This window comes from Musca vetustissima, unplaced genomic scaffold (assembly GCF_032173495.1).
Source record: "Musca vetustissima isolate MV318-11 ecotype Yass unplaced genomic scaffold, APGP_CSIRO_Mvet_v1 utg123718, whole genome shotgun sequence".
In the NCBI taxonomy this organism is placed as follows: Eukaryota; Metazoa; Arthropoda; class Insecta; order Diptera; family Muscidae; genus Musca; species Musca vetustissima.
Window position 1 is genome coordinate 1 of NW_026879059.1, and position 25,998 is coordinate 25,998.

A 25,998-nucleotide genomic window follows, 5' to 3' on the forward strand; every position below is an offset into this window, starting at 1 on the left:
TCACAATATCGTTACCAATGTGACGTTTGCGTTCAACCTGCAAAAAATATGAGAGATAGAAATGTGTTATTTGATTCGAAGTTTGGTATGTATAGAATTTATATGAATAAAAATTTCGGGAATACATGTTTTCGGGAATACATCATTTAAAAATGTAAATATTAAGGAGTGTAGGTTGGTTACCACTATGAAAATAAAAGCGTAGAAATTTGGCCAGCATAAGGTATACGTTATTAATAATGTTCATACGCGCTAGAGGTCATGTATTGTATTTAATCAGTTAATAATAATAATGTTCATAGGTTTCTGATTAAAAAAAACGAGTACATACTGATTTGATGAACATTTATTATAAATTCTGTTTAAAAACTACAAATGAATATCACCTTATACATTTACACCCTACACCACAATGTAGTACACGGTTTGTGTCTTGGTCAGTGGTAGGCATAACTAAATGGAGAGTAACAGAGAATTCATCATTAAAAATTAATGACAAATTTTTGCAATTTTCTTTTTATTGCAACCCCTAAATATCATTTCAACATTGCCGAAAATTATAGGATTCGTCCTTGTCCATAACCGGAACTTCATGTAAAATTGCAAAGCGATCAGTGCGAAATTTCCGCCCTCTAGTGGGGTAATTGTAATACTAAACAATATCATAACTCCCACATCTGAGAACATACATCAATATAATTGGTATCAATTTAAAGGTCTACCACTCCTCTTGGATGCACTATCAACTTCTAGGGAATATGTCTTTCAGGAGTAAATATATACGCCCCAAGATAAAGAGTTAGTAATTTTTCCCACAAAAGTCAGGGTCCATTTGACCCGTTAAGTACTGACCAATCCTTTTCAAACGGACATGCTTATTCTTTGGCTCGATCCCCTTCTACATGTAAAATTTCGCGATGATCGGGCCATATTTGCGGCCTCTGGAGCGACCAAAAAGAAAAAAACCGACTAAAATTAAATGTTAACTGATCATTACCAAAAAAGGGGTCTTCATTGGTCAGAACCCATGCTACATGCAACGGATGGACGGAAACACATGTCTAGCTTGACTCAGCTCCTCGAGATATGACTAGTAGGTATACATAAAGACAGGACTAGGGCCAATATTTCGCGGCGTTACAAACTCTTGGGGCTGCACAAAGAAGACACCACGTTTGGTATAAAAAATCTCCTATTTAGTATAGAAAATCTCCTGTTTAGTATTTATTCGACCATTGCCCCATGAAATACGTAACATTGACCAAAACCATTTGACTGTCGGAGGTAACATCACCGGGATTAAATATTTCGGGGATTTCGTTGCGTGTTACATAGCGCATTTGTTCCTCTAGGCCATAACCATTGTTGACTTGTTTCTTGTTTTTGGCTCATTGGAGACGTAGTCCCTGAACCAGTTCCTCTTCCGTCATCAGCACCAAAATAGGCCAAGAGCAGGGCATGGTATGTGCTGTAGGCAGAGAAAAAAAGGTTCTCATTTGGTGTGACCTTATGTATGGCTTCCAGTATGTTCAGAGTGAATTACTGTTAGCCACGGTACAAATCGGAACGTATGGTTTTGGGTATGTCTGCAACATTGGCATAAATAAGGTAGAGATTTTCAGGCAAGCCATTGACGGCCAAGGCTTTAACCAATAGAACACAAATAAAAATTCTTATTGTTTTTTTTCTTTCTCGACTGACTTTTGTACGTATTTCAAATTTAACCGCTCCAAATATTCGAACTCGTCGGCTAACCGTGCCTAACATATATTAACAAATACATTAATATATTTTGTTCTTAAGGGAAATTTTTTGGAAAAGCGCCGATTTTTGACCAAAAACCAAGTTTAAAAATAAGGAAGATCTTCACCGATTGGCTTTATCCTAGTTCATACGATAGCTATACACTCAGAAACTTGTAAAAATTTGGAATCGATTGGGTTATTAGTTTTTGAGTTATCATGCCCGCAATTCGCAAAAGAGAAAAACGCGTTTAAAGTTTGAGAAGCCTTTTAGCCGTCACTTGATGCTGACACAATAAATCGGCTATATCTTCAAGAGTTCTTGAGATTTTCACTTGAAGTTTTGTAGGGACATTCTTGAATTAGTGTAGATTCGAATTAAATAAAAAAAATTGACCCCGAGAATGTGGGGTCCCCTTAATTAAAATTTCAAAATTAATATCATTAATATAGGACTAACAATTAACGTTTATGAGCACATTCAAGCCGATTAGTCTCTAATTGCCTTACAGAATGCCAATTATTAAAGACATTTAATTGGTTGGTTTCCAAATAATTCTTTACAAAATTCTCGGATAATATTCCCACACATTTCAAAAACAACTGGATTAAACATGCCTTCTTCCTAACGATGCAGAGGTTACAAGTTGAAAAATGTAAAACCTTTTTGTGCTTGACCATAAAGTCATGTTTAGGGTTTCTTGTTGTTGTTATTGTTTAAAATTAAAAAAAAAATGTTAGTGGTTTCTGACCTTTGTTACAAAATCCGCAAATGTTCTTTTGTTTTGTACAAAACACACAAAATAAATACAGACCACTTGTTAAATTATTAAAACTCTTTAATACTTTAAGATTTAAAAAAGGAGAATATATATATATATATATATATACAGAGTTTTAGTTCACTTTGCCGCAAGCCCACAAGCTTAACAAAGTTTTATTGTATTATATCAGATAAAAAACAAGCACAAGTAACTAAAAAATAAACTTCTTTAAGTTGATAACACAAATGGTGTGGAATTGTATATCTAATCTGTCTGTGGACCAACCACCTAGCAATTGTTCATTTTGTTATTTTCATTCTTTCTCTCTCTCTATCTCCGCATTTTCGTACTCACCTGTTGTCGATTATCCTTGGAAAAGGGCAACAGTGTTGAAACATGAAACATAATTTCATGACCTTCATGCAGTGTATAAACCGAGTATTTACCAGTCATATCACCTGTAATAGAATAAGAACGAAGATAAGGGGGAAACAAGACAAATTATTCTACATGGAAAATTAAATTAACAAGAGATATCAAGAGCACAGGCAATAGTGGTATTTGGTAACATAACCTCAACATTCCACTTCATCAAACTCAAACGGAGACAATACCATGAGGAGTTGGTTGATTCATTACAAACACTACAAAACCCTTGGGGTGCACGTGGTTTGTTTATTTATACTCTAAAATGTATTGTTCGTTTTTTTGGAAACTATTGTTGAAGAATCTGTTTTAGACATTTAAAAATTTCAATATAATTTTCAGAAATATTCATCCTTAAAATAAAAACTATTTAAAAATTAATCCTTGGATCTTCTAATAGTCCTTGTAATATATTCTTTAGGAAAGCCTACTTTTGGAAGTCATTGAAAAAATAGTTATTTAATAAATCTGCTTTGAATAGTCCTTGAAACATATTTGGTCGTTGAAAAAATCTTCATTAAAAAATCCACGCCTTATTTGGTCGTTGAAAAAATCTTCATTAAAAAATCCACGCCTTATTTGGTCGTTGAAAAAATCTTCATTAAAAAATCCACGCCTTATTTGGTCGTTGAAAAAATCTTCATTAAAAAATCCACGCCTTATTTGGTCGTTGAAAAAATCTTCATTAAAAATCCACGCCTTAGTTGGTCGTTGAAAAAATCTTCATTAAAAATCCACGCCTTAGTTGGTCGTTGAAAAAATCTTCATTAAAAATCCACGCCTTAGTTGGTCGTTGAAAAAATCTTCATTAAAAATCCACGCCTTAGTTGGTCGTTGAAAAAATCTTCATTAAAAATCCACGCCTAAGTTGGCCGTTGAAAAAATATTCTTTAAAAAATCCATGCCTTTGGTCAAAAAATTTCCTTAAAAATCCACGCCTTTGATAGTCCGCGAAAAAATCTTCTCTAAAAAATGGACGCCTTTGATAGTCCGTGAAAAAATCTTCTTTAAAAAATTCAAGACTTTGGTAGTCCGTGAAAAGATCTCCTTAAAAATCTACGCCATTGGTTGTCCGTGAAAAAAATCTTCTTTAAAAAATTCACGCATTGTGTTGGTCGTTGAAAAAAATAGTCTCTAACTAGTAAGCGGAGCAGTATAGTCGGACGGGGCCGACCAATATTTCGCAATATTTTTCGTGATATTTGCACCTTTTTTACCGATCATAGATCAACAACTCCTCTTTTTAAGTTTTGCATATTATCCAAAAAAATTGGTCACTTTAGGTTTTGGTTGATTTGACCCTCGGAAAATTGACCGATTCAGATCCCCTTCACCTTGTAAAATATGTGATGTTCTGTATATAATAATTGCCTCTAGAGCGACTAGAAAATCTGACAAAATTAAAGTTTTCGGTTAATTGCACCCCCTGAATGAAATCTCAACTTCACCGAAAACTATAAGCGTCGTCCTTGACCATAATCGGAACTTCATGTACAATTTCGCCCCAGAATAAAAATTTTGTAATTTTTCACACAAAAATCAGGGTCCATTTGACCCGCTAAATATTGACCGATCTTTATCAAAACAGGCATGCTTATTCTCCATGTAAAATATCACGATGTTCGGACCATAACTGCGGCCTCTGGAGCGACCAGAAAAACCGAAAAAAATTTAGTATTTGGTCCATTCCATCCCCTAATCTTTATCAAAAACAATAGGGGTCTTCATTGGCCAGAACCCATCCTACATGCAAATTTTCATGAAGATTGGACCATAACTGTGGCCTGTATCGTGTTTACAAATTATAATGGACAGACGGACGGACGGACACACATGTCTAGATGGACTCAGCTCGAGATATGACGATCGGTATTCTTAAAGGTGGGTCTAGGACCAATATTTCGCGGCGTTACAAATTTTTGGGGCTGCACAAAGCTATAATACCCTGACAACATAGTTGTGTAGGGTATAAAAATGCAGGCCTTTGGAAGACGTTGAAAAATATGTCCTGGAAAATATTCCTTAAAATTTAAATTCCCATAAATCTTTATTTCATCGTACATAATCATTCTATTCTGGGAAATGACAGCTGTGTGGTCACATCCCCGCAAACTATAGCCTCCTTTCTTTTTCCTCTCTCCCGCCTTATTTCACATTTTATCTATTCTCCACATTTCTCATCTCCTTGATAAATCCGAATACTAAATGAAGATGGCTGACTAAAGGTTATAATAACATATTTCATGGAACAACACGTTGAAGACAAATGTTCGACATTACACTTGTATTACATGCAGTCACGAAGATTCCTTGTCCCGCACTGTTGATGCTTCATCTTCTTTTCCTTGTTAGCCATAGGCAAGAAAAATAAACTACAAAACAACAACTATAAAATCTTTAGGGTACGGCATAAAAGCAATGCAGTTTTCTTGTTTTTTTTTTGTTTTTTGTTAGAGGAAAGTCCATTTCAGGATGGTTCTTCGTGTTCATCTTCAACGAATAGAATAAGAATAAAATGAAGAAACACATTAATACTATAGTTAATGTAGCTGCCGTGTATAGTGGATGAACGAGAGTAATTTAAGAAACTTGTTGTGGTAGTTACTTTACGACTATATGAGTAATTCCATGGACCAAATATTTTTCAACACTCAACCATAGGCGTAAATTCATATTTTTTCAGCAACTTCCAAAAGCCTGAATTTTTAATGAAAATGTTTCAATCCAGGGCGTGGATTTTTTAATGGAGAATTTTTTTACGGACTACCAAATGCCTGGATTTGTTAATGAAGACTTTTTCACTGACTACAAAAGGTCTGGATTTGTTAATGCAGGTTTTTTCACGGACTATCAAAGGCCTGGGTTTTTTTAAGAAGATTTTTTCACGAACTACCAAAGGCCTGGATTTGTTAATGAAGATTGTTTTGAACGACCATTGAAGGCATGGATTTTTCCAACATACTCGTCACAGTATTTCATTAGTCTTATATTTATACCCCTATATATACTAAATATGCTTCCCAAACATTCAACTTACCTTTAACATCTAAGCCACCACGAAAGCGATCCCATCCTTTTAGGCGCACACGTTCGCCCAGCACATCTAAAAAGTCTTCAAAGTCTGGACTGGATTCCTCTGGAAGGAGAGTAAAAAAACAACAACAAAAATATTAAAAAAAAGAAGCCAAAATAATGAAACACACAGAGGGAATGCCGATTAAAGGCTTCTTGGTTATAACAATAAAAGCATCACGAACACACACAAGTACAAATATAGAAAATTCCTGCTTAGAAAGAAAAAAATATTAACGGGGAACATAAGGCAAAACAAAAGATCTCTCAGAGACAATGCCTTTCTCCAACAAAGGGATACATTAATAATGCGCCTACAAGCAATATAACCTGTTCCAAACAAACAAACCAACAAAAAAGGGAATTGCTTCCATTGGCTATTGTGAATTTGAAAATGAACAAATGAAAATTATTTTTTTTTTTGCTTGCATTAAAAATTAATGAGATTTGTTAAATGTTTTTTTTTTATTTTTAAATCAAACGGGTTATTTATAAGATTGTGGGATATTTTTGTTCAGATTGGGAACTGAATTTTTTACAAAGTCACTTGCTTTTGTTAGAATTTGTTTAGAATTTGTAAATAGCAATATAATTACATTAATGTATTGCATGTCAGTCAAAAATTAAGATTTTTGTTTTGACAATTTCGCAATAACAAACATCGTTTGGAACAAATGGATCAAAAAAGAAAATTTTAGTACACCATTTACAAAAGCATATGCGATAGAGGTATATGAACATCTAAATCGAATTAGACTCAATTTGATAGCTCATCATAACCTACACAACTATGTTGTCAGGGTATTATAGCTTTGTGTAGCCCCAAGAGTTTGTAACGCAGCGAAATATTGGTCCTACCTACCTTTAAGTATACCGATCGTCATATCTCGACTAGCTGAGTCAATCTAGACATGTGTGGCCGTCCGTCCGTCCGTCTGTCCATTATAATTTGTAAACACGATACAGGCCACAGTTATGGACCAATTTTCACGAAATTTTGCATGTATGATGGTTACTGGCTAATGACGACCCCTATTGTTTTTGGTAAAGATCGGTTAATATTTAGGGGATGATATGGACCAAATACTTAATTTTTGTCGGTTTTTATGGTAACTAAAGAGGCCGCAATTATGATCCGAATATCGCGAAATTTTACATGAAGAAGTGGATTGGGCCAAAGAATAAGCATGTCTGCTTTAATAAATATCGTCATTATTTAGCGGGTCAAATGGACTCTGACTTTTGTGTGAAAAATTACAAAATTTGAATTCTATGGTTTATATATTTACTCCTGAAGGATATAGACTCTTTAAGTTGATAGTGGTTGACCTTTAAATTGATACCAATTATATGGTCGTATGTACTCAGATGTGGGAGTCACACCTAAATATTTACAGGTGCTTATGTATTCAGATATTATATAGTAACCCTTTACCACACTAGAGGGCGAAAATATAGCGCTGAACGCTTTAAAATGTTCCATGAAGTTCCAGTTATGGTCAAGGATAAAGCCTACAATTTTCGATGACGATCAGATAATTATATTCCATGAAGTTCCAGTTATGGTCAAGGATAAAGCCTACAATTTTCGATGACGATCAGATAATTATATTGTGATGAAGTGGACCGAAAACTTAATTTTAGTGTTTTTTCGAGTCGATCTATAGGCTCCAATGTTAATAAGAAGATCACAACACAAGGAATTTGGATAAGCAATTAGAAGGGCTGCACTGAACATTAGTAATAATTGTCGGTCTCTAGTTGGTCCAGATGGTTCAAAAATCGCGAAATATTGCCCATGCTCAGAATATAGATCCACAGAAAGTTGGTTTTTTGTGGAAGTTGTGTGGTCGGCCCTGTCCGACTATACTGCTCCGCTCACTGGTTTGCAAATAAAAAACGATTCTAATTTCATTCATAGATGTTTGATGTAGAGTATAAAAATTTAACATCATATATATCTGAGAAGACCAATGGTCCTGTGATGAAACCTTTGTCAGAGATGTTCCTCTACTTTCTGATGGTCCAATATGACAAATACGAGGGCAGTCCGGAAACTTCTTAGCCTAGCACAAAAAAACGCGGTATAAACTGAAAAAAGTTAAGAGTTTTGGAATCTTCCATCTCTGTTATGAACACATCTTAAATTTTATTTCGATCTGGCAACTCCTTTATATAGAAAAATACGTATCCGCAATTTTTTTACAACTGAAAAACTAAAACGCGTGCTGTCATTATTTTAATGATTGACAATCTGCAATTGGTAAAACAATACAAATTCGAGTAAAAAGTCCTGGCTTACAACACAAAAAAATAATTTTTCATCAAGACAACACAACAGCGCACAAGAGTGTTATAGCAATGGCTAAAATCAACGAATTAAAGTACGAGTTGCTTGACCACCCACTTTATTCTCCTGATTTAGCTCCCAGTGACTATTATTTGTTCCCAAATCTAAAAAAATCCAGTGACTCATCATCATGTTCTACGTTTTGACCCAGTACCCTTAAGTACACAATCAGGTCTTATCATACGCCTACTCACCGATATGGGTACCAATATAAGATTTCTTTATACTTTTCTTGCACGTTGATTGTCCACATCTTACTTATAAATAAATGTTTACATTGCTATTTGCTTATCCAATATTACCTAATGCGATTTTTTTATTGACATGACATTTTTATAGCAATTCTCCCAAAATATACTAATCCTATTTAACATTTTCAAGAAAAATAAATAAAAAACATTTCTTCTGCAAAGCCTTTCTAAGAAATCGTACAATTTTTTATCTCACATATCTAGCTAGCATTTGGTATTTCAAAATCAACAACATCGAAATCATCATCATTATCTACTTACGATTACTTAACATCTCATCATCACAGCACTGTCCCGGCTTCATGTATACAACGCCAAATTTGAAATTAACTGAGCCCTCCTGCTCCTCGAGCAGCAGCAAATCCTTTTGAATGTCAGCTGCAAAAATCTCCTTAGGATTTTTCATTGTCGATGCATCGATGCCACTGAAGTGTGTTAGGATTTGTTTAACAGTGAGTTTTTGATTGGCCTGATATGGCAATGCAATCTTCTGGGTGCCCTGCAAAAATGGAAAGAGGCCAAAAACATACGAAGAACGTTAGTGAGAGATCAAAATGAAAAAAGAAAAAAGAAACCAAAAACAAAAAATATATAAATGAATGTAAGATAGAACCGACGACGAGGACCGAACGAACGAACAAACAAATGAGAAAACCATCAAAAACATATTAAGTACAATTGAAATGTTGTTGTTCTTGTTGTTGAACAATAGAGGAAAAGTATGGACAAATTTCCAAGTGGAAAATCTGAATGCCGTAGAAAACTACTTTTTAAATATTTCCTTGTGTTTCTGTTTTTGTTGGTATGCCGAGCGACAGATTGAATTCAAGTTGCCGGTAAATCCTACAAATAAATGAACTTCTCAATTTAAATTGCTTTGCTGTTTTGCAGTGGCTTTTGTGGCCGAGCAAATACACAGTTTAACGTATTTATCGGAGGCAAATAGCTTTGGAAATCACTTGATTTTACAATTCCTTTGACCATGTTTGAGTGTGATTTAGTGTAAGTGAAGAGGACGACTGATTTACAATGAATATTTGGTTATAAAGTTCAACTAAGGTGTTGTGTGTTAAATTTTCGGGAAATTTTGATTTTGGGTAATTTATCAGGGAAACAAAGATATCCTATATGTGGATTATTGTATTGATTTTGACTCGGATCTACAGATATATGAGATTTACAAAAATTTGGAAATCTCATATAAATAGGTCGGAGCGCTCTTTCTGGTATCCCTGTTCCCGGAGACTTAAAATGTTTGAAACGTGTAAATTCCATACGAACCGAGTATACAATTTGGTCCATTGATTTCACAGCGTATTTTCATCAAACCTACATTAATTCCGAAGAGAGGTTTATTGTCCCACTCCTTAAGGTTATTGATTCCGCCCCATTTTCGATATTTGTAAGATTTTACCTACATTTCCGCACTGAAGTGGCTGGAATTTCGAATTCCAAATTGTGAAAGATAACTTCAATATAACGTACCCCGAATTTTTTCGGCATGTTGAATAATTTGGCCTAGATTATCACACGAAGTAGTTGTAGCGGGTTCTCGTTTTTTTTTTTCTTAATAGAATATTTTCATTGTTGCCCCCTATAAAGAAGTATTAGCCGTATTTTAACACCGAATTGGAAAAAAGAAACAGACGGTCCAGTTGCTTCGAAGTGCTTCTTTTACGAACATCTTTCGTTGGATTTAGCTATTAGCTATTTGAAGACCCATTTGTTTTGGTATAAACATATATCCCAGATTCATCATCAATGGCGTCCCTTTTGTAAAATTTCATTGCATCAATCGATACGATACTTTTTTAGGCGGTTGTCAAATTATGGGAGATATAACGAGAACAAACGAGATATTCATGCAATATCGAATATATATTTTTGGAAGAAATGTTCAAGTATGTCTCTACGATATGTGAATTGACGATCAAGCACTATCAGTCAACAGTTTTGAACATCTACTATTTTTATACATTTGCTACTCTTTCTTCATGGAAATTATGTTATTATTCACATCGATCAACATCGAAAACGGCCATGATTATTCGCTGGTCAGATCTCCTTTCGGGTCATAATTTTGAGACTGTAGCTTGCTAAATAATCATCAAAACATTATTCTGTCAAACCCTCTTTCGGCATCATTTTGCGACTGTAGCGCGATTTTCAAATCTATAGCTGACATCTCTGGCTAAAACCGAACCTATATTCAACATTTCTTGACGATTGGTTCATAACTGAGGCCTGTACTGTAATTAAAATCTATAATGTGCAAACAGACAGGAGAATCGACATACTAAAAGGTGCAAGGCTAACATTACGTGGTGTTCAACCTTCTGAGGCCTATGAGGGCATATACACATTACTCAGGCAAAAAAGGTGCCTCAACGATATGGGTCTTAAACCCCATATTTCTTTAGTCAAACCCGCTTCAGGCAATTTGGAGTCGATTTACAAATGTCCGTCCGTCTGTCGCTGGTGTGCACTATAAATCTCGAAGGTAGTAACCGATTTCATTCAAACTTTGCACATCATAATATTTGTTCCAAACTTCAATAAACGTTGACAACATATTAACCATTTCAGTATAATGTTGGAAGATGGGACTTATCGGTCCACTCCTTCCATTACCTCCCCCACCAAGGGTCATCACTTTAATAAGTTCCTTATGAGGATGTAAACCCTTGAAGAGTATATTAAGAACTGTCGTATTCAATATTTACTATCAACATATTTCATTATGATAGACACGCAGGCGGCAGATCCGCATCGATAATTCTGTTATCCATATTTTTACAACCTCCATCATAAGGTGGAGTGTATATTAAATTTGTCATTCCGTTTGCAACACATCGAAATATTCACCGGCGACCCCATAAAGTATATATATTCTTGATCAGAAATCTGTCAATTTATGCGTGTCAATTATGCGTTATTGTATCATGTTTTTTGCTTTGAGAAAAACGCGTTTAATATTTGAGAAACACGTATGCCGTCGCTTTTTTTGGTCCTAAAAGATGTAAAAAAATGATGTTAGAACAGACATAGGTTTGGTGGTTGGGAACCTCCCTGACTTCCGTAGAGCTGTCCGAAGGCTAAACTGATTAATAACAAGAGGTCATAACAAATTAAATAGAAAACCAGAATAAAATTCGTTGAAACCTTGAATGATGCGGTCCCCTTAAACAACTTTTTCGCAGTACTACAGTAATTCATCACCCTTCAAAAATTTAAGTTCATCGTTGCAGTGTTATCGTGATGGGTAAAAAATTTCGCAAGAAAATATCTTCTTGTAGGAGAGACTGGAGCACCTTCGGCACTTTTTTAGAGCTCTATATCTCAGTACTTATTCAAAATATATAACAACTTTATGGCTGATTATTGTCCTCGGACACTTAATTATAAAAAATAGTACCAAAAAGATATAAAAAATAGTATTAGTTAAAAAATTTTACAGTTTTGTAAAAAATGTAAAATTCGCCGAATGTGCCCCAACCTGGGGTAGCTTCGGCATTTGATGGGGCACATTCGGCCCCATAGTCATAGCCGGGTAATTGTCATCGCTATCAGTCTGGTTGAAATTCTGATCCCCTAAGGCTCTATTTGGTTACAGGGCTTTATTTTCTAGCGGCGGATGTTTACATCTCAAGGTCGCACACACCATCAGAAATAGGGGTTTTCTATCTATCTTATATATGCAATTTCGATCGATAATAAAGGATTAGTTTTAAAAACAAACTCAAAAACATTTTAAAGAAATAATATTGCACAATCTGTTTATGGCCGAATGTGCCCCACTTTAAAATGCCGAATGTACCCCGAATGTAATTTTTATAGTTTTTCTTCATTTTTTTCGATCAGTTTTGTAAAAACATTATATTTTTAAATATTTCTATAATAATACACATCATAGTTAACCACTTTTTTAAAATATTGTCTTAAAAATTTAAAAAGGTTTATACACGAAATATTTACGAAATAGAATTTGAATATTACAGAAACATCTATAAAAATACAAAAACCCATGTATCTAAATAAGCTTATTGGCTAGAAATTTCAAACCTTGTGTCAGTTATTTATTTCGATATTCGATACCTATGTATCGAAACTAGTGATGTACGGTGAGAGCTTCGTATAGAAAACACGATTGCCGGAGGTGCCCCAGTCTCCCTCTATGTATACACTTTTAACACCTCCAGTGTAAGTTTTTCCGAAGTAAATATATGGTCTTGGTCTATTTAAACCGATAATTATTGGCCGAGTATCATGAAAACAGTCGTTCTTTGTATTGACCTGATTTGCTTGACCGTGCAAAATTTTGTGATGTTCTGGTCATTATTGATTGCAGAAAGGGAAAAAATAAAGTTAATCGAATGGACCAACGATCACATAAATATTAACCGGTCGTTACCGATATTTGGCCCGAAGCGAGCCTATATTCACATTTTCTTGACGACTGTTAGTGACTGCGGCATGTACTTTGATTGCAAATTATAATGGACAGATGGATAGACGTAGGAATACACATGCCTAGATCGGGATGGGTCTAGGACGAATATTTCGCGGCGTTTTAAACTCTTGGGGCCACACAATCATATAATAACCACTAAGCAGATTATTCGAAAGGGGCCAACAAAATGATACCCTACACACCTACGCTGAACATTAACATTCTGTGAAGCTAAAATTATTCAATTATTCAAAAATTGGTCCCTTTGGACCGCTTAATGTTGGGCGATCGTCTTCAAATTGCATCGTCTTAATGATTGCAGCCTGTTTAACGATTAGAGAAACAGAAAAAAACTGTGAAAATGGTGGGTTTAGGATAAATATATACTGGTGTACATTCTCTTGAGGCCAAACAAAATCATAATATCGGCGATACTCCGAAATAAAGACCAATATTGATTATATTTTAGAAGGAGGTTGCGACCCACTGATAACGCAAACTATTAATACTAGATTGCCCAAGGCGGTCATTTTGACCGTTTTTCAATTTCAAGTACAAAAACAACTGTGCATATAATGACACTTTTTTAAATTTTGTGACTTTTTGTACCACATAGAATTACGTTTATTTTAAAAAAGTCACCAAATTTTAAAAAGCTGTGTATTTATATACACAGTTGTTTTTGTACTTGAAATTGAAAAAAAAAAAACGGTCAAAATGACAGCTTTCGGCAATCTAGTGTTAAATTACAACCAATTCGTTTAAAATGCGTAAGTAAAATCTTCAAATTCCGAATAAATCGGCGGTATTTCTATATGGACCGATAATTTTTGGTCAGAATATTTTCCATAAAGTAATTGGAAAATGTGTTCAAATGTTTAAATACAACCGATGGATGGTTTCGTAAAACTTAGTAGTGAGCCGATATAGACCGTTTTCGCACTTAAGATGCCCCACCCTATTTTTTTTTTGTAAAAAAAGGAATTAAAAATAATTCCGATAATAGAATTTCGGAAATGATTATTTCGATGAGTTACAGATGGAACAAGAAAATGAATATACCCTGGTGAACGGTGAATTATAATATAATAATTATTTAATTAACAGAAGTAATACATGGTCTAATTTTTTATCAATCTAAATTTATAGACCTTCCATTAAACTAAAAAACATTTACCTGTAGGAATTAAATTATAGTAATACCCACACATTCTTGTTAAAACATGATAACTTAATCCGTGGGTTCAATTGAAGTTAACTAAAATGAGACCCTCAAAAATAAAAGTTTCCTTAATTGGGGAAATGTCCAGTACACGTTTTTTAACAGTCAACTCCCACTCCTGAAGGAATGTACACAAAAAAACGACTTGACTCTACTTTTGTTTATTTTTGTTGCTCTTGTTGTTGTCGAATTGAATGTTTGTGGTAGTTAGTAAATATTTATTTATGGTTCTAATTATGGTCATTAACAATGTTCTTGTTTTTTCTTCATGTTTTTCAATTTTGTTGTTTATTAGTTGCAGGTTGGGAAGGGGATGTTTACTTTCATATTTTGTTCTTGTTGTTTAATTAACGTTCTTTTATGGTGAACTACGGGTGAGCAGTTAGTCACTACTTAAAACACTTAATTATTACTGAAGTGACATTAGTGGCCACCACCAACCGAGTCCTTGATGAACAGCTGAATTATGTTGAACTCTTTTTTTGGGTTTTGTTTTTATTTCTTAACTTGCCATTCTCAATGACAGCAAATGATTTAGTAAAAACTTAAAATATTCAAAAATTGTTTGCTGATATTTTGGAACAACAAAACCAATGTTTTTGGTTGCTGATGGTGGTGTCATGAAAGTTAAAAATTTCGAATTTAATGTGTACAACTTTTGCTCTTTTTTGGGTTAGTGAATTTTGGGTAGTAGTTTCCTGGTAGAGAAAGTGGCTTACAATGATATTTTGAAGTTGTTATAAAAATTATGGTTGCAAAATAGTTGTTAACTAGTAAACACATTATTATATGAGACAAAAGATAACGTTTGTGTTAAAAAAAAACTCTGAAATCGATTTTCGAAGGATAACTTCTGCTCTGACCTCATAAAGTAAATAAACTTCAACTTAAAATATTTGACATTCCTTAATTCATTATGACTTTGAGAACTCTTTTGTACAATATTTGCTAATTTTGAAATCATTGCCATAACGATACTTTAATGTCTCATTAAGTTGGGTTACCTTTCTAACGAAACGAAATGTGTACGATTTTAAATCCTGATATATTTCTAAGCAAATACCGAAATGGCTGTGTTTCGCATTCGTTTGTGTTTTACATTTCATGAATATTAAAATTCCTTCAAAAGAACATGTTAGTGGTCATAGAATTGGATTGCAGTGGAATGTTGGTAATTATAACAAGTGAAAAGTGTTAGTCGCTATTGCCGTCTGTCTCATCCTGACCTTTATAACCTATTTTGGTTTGCGGAGTTATAGGGAATCCATGTCTAATGTCAAGGTGGAGTACTAATATTTGAATTGAATTTATAATTTTTTAAAATTGTTACAATTTGTTGAGGAGGTCCGGGTACGATGTATAAACAATGTATCAAGCTTTGGGTTTGGTTCGAGTAAAATGATTCGCATGATATGTTAATATTTGTGGTCAGAAACATTTTGCCAATTTTGTGGAGGATATATCAGAAGAGGTAGTCGGATTGGTCTAAAATCGTCCAGAACTGTGACCTGTGATTACGTATTACAATGGACAGAAGAATATACATCGCCTAATCTTTAAATCGATTAGGCGATGATATGGCGATCTGTGTACTAAGAGGTGCATCTAGAACCAAGTGTTCAGATTTTTACCAATTATTAAGGCCACACAAATTATAAAACCCTCAGAAGATGTATAAAATAATTTTTATACCATACACAACTATGTTGTCAGGGTATTACAGCTTTGTGCAGCCCCAAAAGTTAGTCCTACGAAATATTGGTCCTAGACCCACCAGCCGATCGTCATATCTCGTCTGTCCATTATAATTCTTAAACACGATACATGCCACATTTATGGACCAATCACTCATCGCTTCGAAATTGTACATGAAGTTCCATTTATGGTCATGGACCACGGCCATCGGTGATGTTGATATGATGTTTAGGGTTGCAATGAACTGAAATCTTAGTTTTTGTCAGATTTTTTAGTCGCTGTGGAGGCCATGCAGAACATCACATATTTTAGACGATAAAGGGGATCTGGTCAAATACTTAGAACGGCTGTTTAAATAATGATCGGCCAATATTCCGGGGGACAAATCAATAAACCTAAAGTGACCAACATTTCATTTTATGGCGTAAATATTCACATAGGGAAAATAAGATTTGAAAAATCTGACAGGGTTAGAAATTAGAGCTGTTGACCTATAACATTTTCCCTTGTTTGGGGGTTATCTAAAACACTGGCCTCTATTGAAAAATTTCTGGGAAAAGCATATAATGGCATATGAGAGCTAAGATAAATAATGGATTTATGTTGAAAATCATCTTCGAAGAATATGTTTACTTACAAAAAAAGGAACAAATGCACTTTACGGACACCTCTCAGATAATTTTGAAATTTTTACCATAGGTAGCCCTTCGATGCTGATTACAGCAACATAAATTTTTTCGGGGGGATATCAGTACTTCCCGAGATATGGGGTTCCAAAGTTCAAAAATACCCCCACTTTTTATTAAATATATTTAAGAATGCCACTCCGAAACGTTTAAATTTTTTACAGGACATAGTCCTTATGGAGCTGATTACAACCACATAATTTTTTTTGGGGAGAACTTCGAACTTCCGGAAATATGGGGTATCAAAATGTAATAACAACCTACATTTTATACCCTTACTTATTATCCGACAACAAATTGAGTTATGAGAACAAAATTTTCTTTATATTTAATTTTGAATAGCCGGCCTTCGGCCGGTGATTTAAAACTTTCTTCTATGGACAGGTGGAAATTTGGGCTACGCGAGCAGCATTCTCTCTGAATAGCCGGCCTTCGGCCGGGGATTTAAGACTTTCTCCTATGGACAGATGGAAAATTGTGCTACGCGAGCAGAATTCTCTTTTAATTTAATTTTTTTTCTAAATAGCCGGCCTTCGGCCGAGGATTTAAGACTTTCTCCTACGGACAGGTGGAAAATTGGGCTACGCGAGCAGAATTCTCTTTTAATTTCAATTTTTTTATAAATTTAAGACTTTCTCCTATGACTTTCTCCTATGGACAGATGGAAAATTGGGCTACGCGAGTGGAATTCTCTTTTAATTTCAATTTCTTTTTTAAAAGTTATACGTGATTGAATAAAATTAAAATCATATTTAATAAGCTTCATTACTAAATCCCCGGCCCCAGCCTATTTTTTCCAAACCCCATTTCTCAAGAAGTATGGACTTCCTCCCATATAGTAACATATTTATGTAATCATGTAAATTATACATACTTCTGCTGATCCAGAACAATCCGAGTGTTCCTAAAGGAAAAAATCCTTAAATCAAAGAAATAACCATATAAGCTTATTTTTAAAATTTTGAACCCCATATTTTCGGAAGTACGAAGTTCCCCAAAAAAAATTATGTGGTTCTAATCAGCTCCAAAAGGACTATGTGCTGTAAAAAAATTAAACGTTTCGGAGTGGTATTCTTAAATATGTTTAATAAAAAGTGGGGTATTTTTTGAACTTTGGAACCCCATATCTCGGGAAGTACTGATTTCCCCCCGAAAAAACGTATGTTGTTATAATCAGCATCAGAAGGGCTACCTATGATAAAAATTTCAAAATGATCTGAGAGGTGTCCGTAAAGTGCATTTAAGCCTTATTTGGGAAAGAGTTGGTACACAAATTCAATATCCAGTCTCTATGAGGTACTCTACTTGATGGTCTATGCTATGCTATTGCAATCCCAGTGACATGTTGATGGAGTTCGAAATACAAGTCAACACATGTTTGGTGTTCGTCGTCAAGCAGTGTGAAACTGTAGAAAGGCAAAAAGCAAATGTAGATTATATATGACATTGGCGTAATCATCACTAGAGATTTACGAAAATGATCCCTTAATGGATCTAACAATTCGTTATCAAAAGATTTTAAGCAATACCTACGTCAATGGGGTTAGGCCAAGGCGACCCATAGACCTTCTACTGATGTCGCTTCAATTCCATCACCGAAAACTGTTAATTCTCCTCCCGATATGTGGTTTGGGAAAAGGCTCACTTGAACCATACCACTTCAAACACGTGTCTTTTATCTTATGTATGGCAAAATATTTGTGGTATTTTGCTTTTTAGGCATATATTACCCTATATACAGCATGTTGAAGCCCAGAATAGCGTTTCAATGCTTTGCTTTTCTCAAAACAGTGTTTTTACGATTGGCGGGCACGATAACTCAAAAACTAATCATCAAATTAGTCCCAAACCTTAGCACATTATTCTTAACACACCAATCGGTGAAGATATTCCCTATTTTCCAACATTGTATTTAGTAGAAAAAATAAATTTCCTAGTTCCGCCATTTTTCTAATTTTCGAGCGAAGTCAATAATCCTAGTTCATACCAATTGCAGACATGTACTTTTTCTAATTGCGTTGGAATTTGGAGATTCGGATGTTCTAGTGATTGGCAAAGATGTTCGCCGTCGGAAAGAAGGACTTATTTAATTAGGAACAAGTGCAAAAAGAGTTAATTTCGGCTGGACCGAACTTTGGATACTCTCAACTGAAATTTACTTGAAATAAAAATATAGGGAACATTCCAAAAAGTACAACTATGCCGAACATTTTACCAATCGATTGTTGTAAACCATATGGTACACCAAATACAAATTTCAACAAATTTCATCGGATTTTTTCCTAAAATTTCAAAACTCCAAAACCTGGACCGATATTAAAAACGCATGGTAAATTACTAAATTTTTTCAATTGGTCTACTCCTTCTGGATGGTATCAGAAGGTTCAAACTAAAAACCAGTAAGGAAAGTAGTAAAGTCGGACGTACCCTTCACCACTATAGGTATATTAAACAGATGTATCCTAACAGACATCGCATTTTTGAAGAACCATTAACATGAAATTGCATGAACTAAAATTTGTGATCTTTATCTAAATGTGAACCGACATAGATCAATCCATAAACACGTCAATCGTTTGTTACAAAGTATGTAAATCGACCAAAGGGACCAAAGTATGTAACTCGATTTCAAACAAATATCAATCGGACATCCGTTGGGCGATGTCTGTATTTCTACCAAATGCAACTCCGTTATTCTATGCTCAATTTTGTACGTTGTGATAAATTATATGTCACTCTGAAAAACATGAGGAGTTTGATGCACCATTTCTATTAAATGGGACGAAAATATACATGGGAGCTATATCTAAATCTGAACCGATTTTTCCCTTGGGCCAAATAAATAAGCTCTGCCAAATTTCATCTAATTCGGATTATAAATGCGACCTGTACTTTGCTTACAATTTAACACCAACAGACGTACAGATGAATCGATTGGTGTGTCCGAATTATTCTAAACCGTAAAATGGTTATCAAAACTATAGTAATCCCGAAGATAGGCTCTAGAGGACAACTACTGGCGGTACCTCACCACATATAGCGAATTATAAAGTTAATAAGAAAGTTTTACCTCGATATTAGAGGTGGAGTTATCGGAATAGTGGGTGCTATATACTTTGAAGGAGGAGCTGAACTATAAAATAGAATTTTAAAATTTTTAATATACTTTGAAATTTCAAAATTAAAAATTAATTATTCAGACATTATATCAAAGCAAAAATGTGATATACTGTGTGATTTCTGTTCTGACTCGAACATTTTTAAGGTACTCATATATTTATTGATATCCTATAAAGTGTCTACAATCGCAAATCTATTAAATATCCTCAACTTTAACATTTAAAATACCATCATTCCACTCCAATGGCAACTTTCTGCTCATTAACATTGCCCTCGTTGAGTTGAGCCAAGAAATTACACACATCCATAGGCTTACTACCAACTACTTCTACTGCTCGCTTGCATTCAAACACATCCTCCATTCTTTCAACTTAAGAATCTGAAATGAAAAGCATTGCAAATATTGTTGACGGTATTCTAACAATGCCATTGCCGGATATTTCTCGCATTCGACTTTTGGTCGGAAAAGAAGAAAAGAATTTTTGAAATTTTCCTCAATCACACAAACACACACACATGTGTGAGATTCACTGACTGAGACTATTCATGGATTTGAGTATATGTGTAGTTTGCAAGATAGTGTCGATGTGTGTGTATGTGTGTCGACATGAGCATGCCACATGTAATCACAACACAGTGGCAAATGTGTGAATGTTGATTAACACTTTCACCACAAGTGTGTTGTTTATTCTTCTTTAGTTTATGACTGTCATTTGGTACTCGAAGCTGAGCTGTTACAGGCCACAGCAACAACAAAAATTCACGTGTTTTTCTTTTTGTTCTTTTACAAATGGGGAACAACTTAAATCATCGTCCATGTGTACCATGTGGGTAGTATTCGTTGGCTTTGTAGTTTTGCTGTTCTGCTCTTCGTTTTATTTTTGTCATAAGTCTATTTTTAAGGACAGGGCACAGTGGAACGGTGTTTACATTTCTACAAAATGTGCTTGTATGGTTTGATGTGGAGTAATTAGAACATCAATATCATTGCTGCTCATCAAAATATTAATATATGTTTCTATGAACCTACTCCGTTTCCGACAATTTGCAGTCTATAAAAGTAGGAAAATTTTTTCTTGAAAATGAATTTTATACTATCTTCCGACCTATTTCACTTTTTAGAGTAACTTCGCCACACATTAAATAAAACTTTCAAATTTGAATTTCTCCCGGTACGCCCCAAATATATGGGGTCTAAATTCGGAAGACCTTTATACTAGTCATACATTTGATATAACTGTCTGATATTTAGGCCCCGCGTCTCAGGATAATTTCATAGACCACAATGTTTAAAATCTGTATATTAATATAATATACTGGAATCATAAAATATATTTTATGAATTTATTTTTATAAAAATATGAATTTATAGGTTTGAAATATGAAATTATTTAGGTTTTTGTCATTTTCGGAACACTGTGTTGTTAGAATGTCATCAAGTTCAGGGTAAAATACTGGCTTCTTGCCATTGTTGTAACTTTTATGATTGCGGTTGTGCTTGAGTGTGTTCGCAGATGTGCCCTATCATAAAAAGCAGAGGTTACACATTCTGATCTTAACTTGTTATCACAATATTGATGTCTAAGATTACCTTTGCCACATTCATTGACATTAGCAGATGTTTATAGAATGCACTGAGGTTTATGATCATTGATAGTTTGATGTTATTTAATTGGTCTCCAAAGGCAGTTGTTTTTAAGATGTATATTTTTAGTAACTACAAATAATAAAAATCATTTCATTCTCTTCTTTCATTTATAGCTCCTTCCAAAAGTCTACTCCAGAAAGATGGGAACAATACTGCATACAAAATTTGCTGTTAGATCCAATGTTTGGTTTTTTTCTCCAAACTTGGCAAAGCCATACTGAAAGCTTATTGACCGGTAAGTTTAAAATATTTCTAATTAAAATCCTAAAACAAATAGCCAAAGTACCTTCGGACGAAATTATGTATTATTTTCAACTGGGCTGGAATAGACACAAGTCAGTGTGTTAAACAAAATTTGCGGTCAATCGGACATGAACTCTAGAGCTACATTCTGAATAATGGTCATGCGACCAGAAGCAGTAGACTTAAGTCAGTGAACAGCGCAAAATTAGCGGATAATAGGACACATACTCGATCGTCTAGAGCTAAATCAGAACTGATTTTCAACAATTTTCATAGGTTTCCCCCATGGGCCAAATTAATGAGTAGAACCATATTTTAGAACCATATATCAGAAACGATTTTCTAATGCTTTATGCAAGGATAGCGTATAATCGGACAGGGTCGAGAGCTATATCTAAATCTGAACCAATTTCCACCAATTTCAATAGGTTTCCTCCTTGGCCATAATTTAGAAGTTGAGTCCTATTTAATAAGAATTGAAATAGATTGAGACCTGTCAAGATGTTAGAATGATATTTGATTCGGCCGATCTTTAGTACCCCTCACCATGTGGCGGCAAATATATAAATGAAAAAATATAGGAAATTATGGAGTCTAAATCTGTCAATAAATGAACCGAGGAAACAATATTAAACGTTTTAAAGGTCACCCAAGCTTTCTTCTTTGGGTCCTGACCATTAATTTTTAGGAAATTTTAAGCGCCATATTGCCCCTTAATGGCATTTGTAGTATTAAGATCATGTTATGCTTTTATATTCTTGATGCTGGCCACTGTATATTTTTAAAAGTGGTCGGTACCTTTATATGCATGTTTGTGTTCTTATATTGGACATATGTCAAAACATGGACGTATAATCACAATTTTGTTACCCCCCAAAAAAGCCAATGCGATCCACTTTGGTTTAAATATGCCTAGGGGCATGAACACACATTAAATGGTGCGGAAAAAGTATGTATGTCAAAATATGAACATATATTCACAATTTGTGTAACCACAAAAAAGGTCGATTGGAGAAATTGATCCACTTTGGTTGAAAATGTGCCTAGGACCATGAGCATACATGAAATGGTGCAGAAAATGTATTGAAATTTTTGGGTAGAAGTAGCTTAATCGCGAAATCCTAATACCAAATTACAGCCACTTAGATCAAAAATACAGATGGGACTATCAGCATTTCAAAAAATGGGATAGAATGTTTGTACAAATTTCTGAAAAAAAATGTTTTACCCACCAATTTATAGTCAAAATGGGTCGAAAAACCTTCAAAATACTGAAAATTGGCTGCACTGTTATATTGTGACAATACGAAAAGGGAGGCATGTCATTATAAATATACTATATGAAATATCAGTTGATTTAGAAATGATCCAATCACCAAGGGACAAAATCTAACTCATAGTCTGGGGAGTGGAGAAACCTTTTTGGGGGTATAAGCTATTGGCGAGTATATTAGGAACCCCGAAGGTTCAATACGACATTCTAAATATGTTTTGAAATGCTATCATAACACTTCAAAGATTTTGAAGGATAGATAACTGTGTTAGCCATTTTAAACCCCTGATTTTGTACTTCCGCAATCAATCTTTGACAGGTTTCGGTGTATGTTCGAGTTGAAACACCCAAACAGGCGGTACATTTTCTTCAGGGGAGGGAAAGAAAGCACCTCCATGCTTCCCAGTACTCTTGCCTTTCATTTTTTACCTTCTCAAGTTTTTTTTTTGTGTTTATTCATTCATACTTTCATTCGGATTCCAATAAGTATGAGTTTTTGAGGAAGCCAATCTGGCTTTCCGATTCTTTTCAGAAATTAAAGAGCTTTCTTGATAGTTTCGGGGCATTTAGACTCATCCACGCTATGTTCTTGAGGTTATTTCCAACGATAATCGTCTCACAAATTCCGTTGAACTCTTAAATTGGTATTTTTACAGCTATGACCATTTATTGACCAGTACGAACTGGGGATCTTTTGCACCTTCCTCCATGCTGAACTGTCACTACTGATATAGTTGCATAAAATCAAGTTATAATTCGCTGATTATCCGAAATCATATTCTGTGATAAATAATTTTTACATTGACTGGTAATCAGCTGTTTTATCAGAGTACTGTATTTGTTTCTAGCCATTTTTATATTCCTTGCCAGAAATTCAAAATTGAAAACCAGTCACAGTTCGGAATATTCGACAAAAGTGTTCCCCATATAGTTTTACTATAAGTCTCAGAATACATCAAAATTCGAAAATCAGCCTAAACGTCGGAAACCTTAAAAATATGAAAACTCATTTTAGAGTTAACATCGATCTTATTCCGACTTGATGGATGGTATAAAGGACAAAAATATTCCATTAATTCAAAAAAAAAAAAAAAAAAAAATTATTAATTTTTTTCATAGAAATTTGCCAGTATTTCTTCGACAAATTATATGAAAGTAACATGAGGCTTTATTTTTCGTGCATAGTTTCAAAGAATGAAATATTCTACGTTAAATTTCACTATGAGTCTCGAAACAAACTATATATTTAAATTCAATAGTTTATTTTACACATTTTTATAGAATGATGCTTCATCGCAATAAATTATTTAAAGTTCATCGGTCAGCCGCCGTGAGAAATATGACCACGTCAAAGGTCGAGAAATATGACCGTCCGAAAATGTTCACATGTTAAGGCCATTATTTTGGCCTAAACAACACAACACATGTCGGTACGACATATTCTCGTAGTAGACCTCTATAAATAATTTTTCTGGTTGTAAATGTTTACTTCTGTAGTATTTTGGAGACATTATATAAACAATTTCTAAAACATAATACCAACATATTGCAAATTCCCCAATTTCGTTTACCATAAAATTCCTTCGTCATACAAATAAAAAATGTCATACGATTTTGAATAAAAGTTCACAGAACTTCGCATGAAGGAAACCCCAATTTTGAGTTCATCACAAAATCATTTAGTAAATAGCACTTTGTAAGGCTATAACAATCAAGCAAACAAATGCGAAAAACGCGAAACAATAAACAAAGACTACTAAAGGCTTGACAAAGGCATAACGAAAAATCCACTTTAGTGGGTGGATTTTTTTTTAAAGCAATGCGTGTGCGATTGTAATATTGTTGGCGGATCAAAGCATAGTAGCATTCCTGACATGTGTCTGTTTTTAACATCCCACATGAGAATTCAATAGAATTGCGTTTTTTTTGGGTTCACCACATCAAATATAAACAATAATGTTTATTTTTGTAGAATTATTAAATAAATGATATGTTCGGGGAACTTGTCTGTTGTGACATACTAAATGAGATAGTGAACTGTTGGAAAAATATGTAAAGGGAATGTTTTAAATGTGGGAAGAAATTTTGGTGGACTTAAGGTCTATTTGAAGGATGTGGGCTATCATAATAAATTGATACTACTACTGAGGATCAAATTCCGAAGGTTAATTTGAAATCGGCTCAAACCACTATCAAGCAAAATTCGTTTTCAAAGAACTTCGTCACCAAAAGATGCTGGCAAAGCCATCAAAACTCGAGGTTTTTGAGGGTTTTCAATCGCATTATAAAAGTAAATTGACAATTGGTTTGAGAGCATAAAATAGTTTATATAGGTCAACTGAAGAATATTTTGAAAACCAAAAAAAAAAAAAGCAAACTTTCATTATTAGGCAAGAAAGATATTTAAGCTCTTAAATCCAGGTCAATCCCATCATCTATCCATCCTCAAATAGCTTTTAATTTTTTTGATCCAACTACTACCCTTTCACTTTCTTAAAGTCAATTTGAAGTAATCTGAAAAAACATGCCTCTCTCTATATATCTCATAGCACATTTTCTCAAACGAAAATATTTTGAAAGCATTCACCGAAAAGTTTTGATATGTGCCAAATGGATTTTGTTTTTGTTTCATTTTCTCGGCTACGTGCTGTTTTGTATCGAGAGTAATTTTTACCTTTCAACCAGATGCCGCTGCTGGTGATATTTTTCATTACCTTGAATTTAGTTTTTTTTCACTTTTTCCACTTACCTGTTTGCGAAAGAGTATGGCTCAAGAAAATCTCCTGCTGTGGAATGATTCAATGCAATTCATTTTGAAGAAAATGTTCTTCGAGCAGAACGTGTATTGAGCACAAATTAAATGTGTTTGTTGTTGGTGTTGCCTTACTTAAGGTAACAAAATGTTGCAGATATTTAGTTAAGTTTAGTTTATCCTAAGGTATGATATCTCTTTCATGGGATTAAAAAGAATATATTTTTTCTGTTGAAATAAGCAACAAAGTAAACAAATGTTGATTATCCAAGCATTTTTCTGCAGAAGTGATGAGATGAAGTGA

At 34.2% G+C, this 25,998-nt stretch overlaps 1 protein-coding gene across 1 annotated transcript; it reads right to left on the reverse strand.

The window, feature by feature from the left end:
- Window positions 1-15: 15 nt before the first annotated feature.
- Window positions 16-21,429, reverse strand: LOC133323869 (GTPase-activating Rap/Ran-GAP domain-like protein 3; the record flags this gene model as incomplete). Its single annotated transcript, XM_061532769.1, has 6 exons — window positions 21,370-21,429; window positions 21,234-21,299; window positions 8,867-9,104; window positions 5,970-6,068; window positions 2,861-2,964; window positions 16-37 (listed from the first exon to the last, which is right to left on the reverse strand). Coding segments are annotated over exons 1-6 (589 nt in total), but the record flags the coding sequence as incomplete, so codon positions are not given.
- Window positions 21,430-25,998: the final 4,569 nt, after the last annotated feature.